The 2,088-nt window shown below is 36.5% G+C and overlaps 1 protein-coding gene across 2 annotated transcripts in view; it reads left to right on the forward strand.

The window, feature by feature from the left end:
* The window catches only part of LOC144448441 (uncharacterized), an 18,231-nt gene extending 16,491 nt beyond the window's left edge, over positions 1–1,740 (forward strand). For both annotated transcript variants that reach the window (XM_078138692.1, XM_078138691.1), the window contains exon 6: positions 692–1,740. In XM_078138692.1, coding sequence (XP_077994818.1) covers positions 692–1,500 — 809 coding nt within the window. In that variant the 3' untranslated portion in view covers positions 1,501–1,740. The remainder of the gene's footprint in view (positions 1–691) is intronic.
* The last annotated feature ends 348 nt before the right edge of the window (positions 1,741–2,088 follow it).

The following is a 2,088-nucleotide window of genomic DNA, read 5'->3' on the forward strand; positions in this document are numbered from 1 at the left end:
AAAATACTTTACTATTAAAATATTCTTATGACAGGTGTTACCGACTAGCAATGTATACAAATTCTATTCCTTTGAAATTGTAATAAGTTTGTATGATTTGAACCAGCCACTTGACGTCAGTAGACTACCTGTCTGCAATATCGATATAGCATATACTAGTTTCTTTTGTCTTAAGTTTCGCACCGTCGGTTTGAACTTGATTTTACTGCTTACAAAGGCTATACAAATACAACTGGAGATCAATTTCACACTGTCATTATTAACGCTAAATATAGTTTTCTCCATGGTTTCATCCAGTTGCTTTCTTTTCTTATACATGTTTCATTGTATGTAATTGGATTCTCTTCCTTTGTGTCCAAATGTATGTATGTATGTATGTATGTATGTATGTATGTATGTATGTATGTATGTATGTGCATGCTTGCATGCATGCATGCATGCATGCACGCACGCATGTATGTATGTATGTATGTATGTATGTATGTATGTATGTATGTATGTATGTATGTATGTATGTATGTATGTATGTATGCCTATGTGTGTGCGTGCGTGCGTGTCTGCCTGTCTGTTGGTCTGTATATTCGTGTTTAATCTTTGACGTATGGTCACTGTCACAATCTCAAAGATTTCGTGTTTGAGTTTAGGTCAGTGGTCACTGTCACAATCTCAATGATTTCGTGTTTCATTCTAGGTCAGTGGTCACTGTCAAGGTTAATGGACGTAATGACTGGTCCAGTCAAATTCAGAAAGCCACGTGGAGTTACAATAAACCGCCATGGAGACTTGGCTGTCGCAGATACTGAGAACCACAGGGTCCAACTTTTAAATTTGGACTACGAACCTGTGTCAGAGCTGAGGTTTGATGGCATATTTACCAATGATTTCCAACCATATCAGATTGCTGTCACAACAAATGAAGAATACTTTATGACGGATATTGGTAATAAGCAGGTCGTTATGTATAATTTAAAGACAAAAACTACAAAAATATTTCTACAGGATGATGACGTCAATCCGAAAGGCATAGCTCTGATGATTGGTTACTTTTTAGTGACTGATTTTGACGACAGAAAAATAGTCAAATGTGATATGAATGGCCACAGTGTAGCTGAGGTCAAGGGTCATAGCCAGTCTAAACATCTTGTAAATCCTAGATACATCGCTGTTAATAGTGCCAATAATGTTCTTGCATCTGACAGGGGTGCAGGCGCAGATGATGGTAGTGTCAGGGTTTTTAATGAGGATTTGGAGCACCTAACCACGTTAGTTAGCAACCTTGTGTGGCCCTATGGTATTGACGTGGACATTTGGGACAACGTGTATGTTGTTGAGTTCACCAAAAGCAGGGTCATTAAATATACAGAGGATGGGAAGAGGGAGGTTGTCATAAGCAAAAGTGATATTACAAACCCTAGACACATTACAATAAGTAAATATGGTACACCAAGAATGGTTGTTTCAGAAACAGACTTCCATCGTGTCAAAGTCTTCACTATGTAAGGAAATTAAAACACGCCCTCAACATGGGATAGTCTAAACCATGGGCCGGGCTGCTGGTCTGTGTTCTAGGACGTCTATGTAACTATTTCTTTATGGGATACCTTTAGGATTCTCGGTAAGATTTCTGACCACAACCCAATGCAAAATAAATATTATCACAAGCAAGTTGCCAACCCATTTCAATCTCTATTTCATGACCATCTCAGTGGGGAATGTTACTAATACAGGACTAGTATATTAAAATACGATGTGTTATATACGAAATACCAAAATTCTTATGTACATGTAAGTTGTAGTAATAATAATAATAATAATAATAATAATAATAATAATAATAATAATAATAATACAAGTGTACAAAAGGCAGAAATAATCTTGACTGGACTATTGCTTTAACTTGTAAGAAGTATTCAGAGTACATGCTATGTTGACTACATGATTTCTAGAGGCTTTATCAAATTCAAACCTGCCAAATATGCCAAAGATGTCCTTTATAGGATACGAGTGCAAATGTAGTTAGAAAAGAAGTCCCTGATTTGTTATGTAAAGAAGTGTTTACAACCGTTAACGGGGAAGTAAAGTGTTTCA

Source organism: Glandiceps talaboti, chromosome 17 (assembly GCF_964340395.1).
Source record: "Glandiceps talaboti chromosome 17, keGlaTala1.1, whole genome shotgun sequence".
In the NCBI taxonomy this organism is placed as follows: Eukaryota; Metazoa; Hemichordata; class Enteropneusta; family Spengelidae; genus Glandiceps; species Glandiceps talaboti.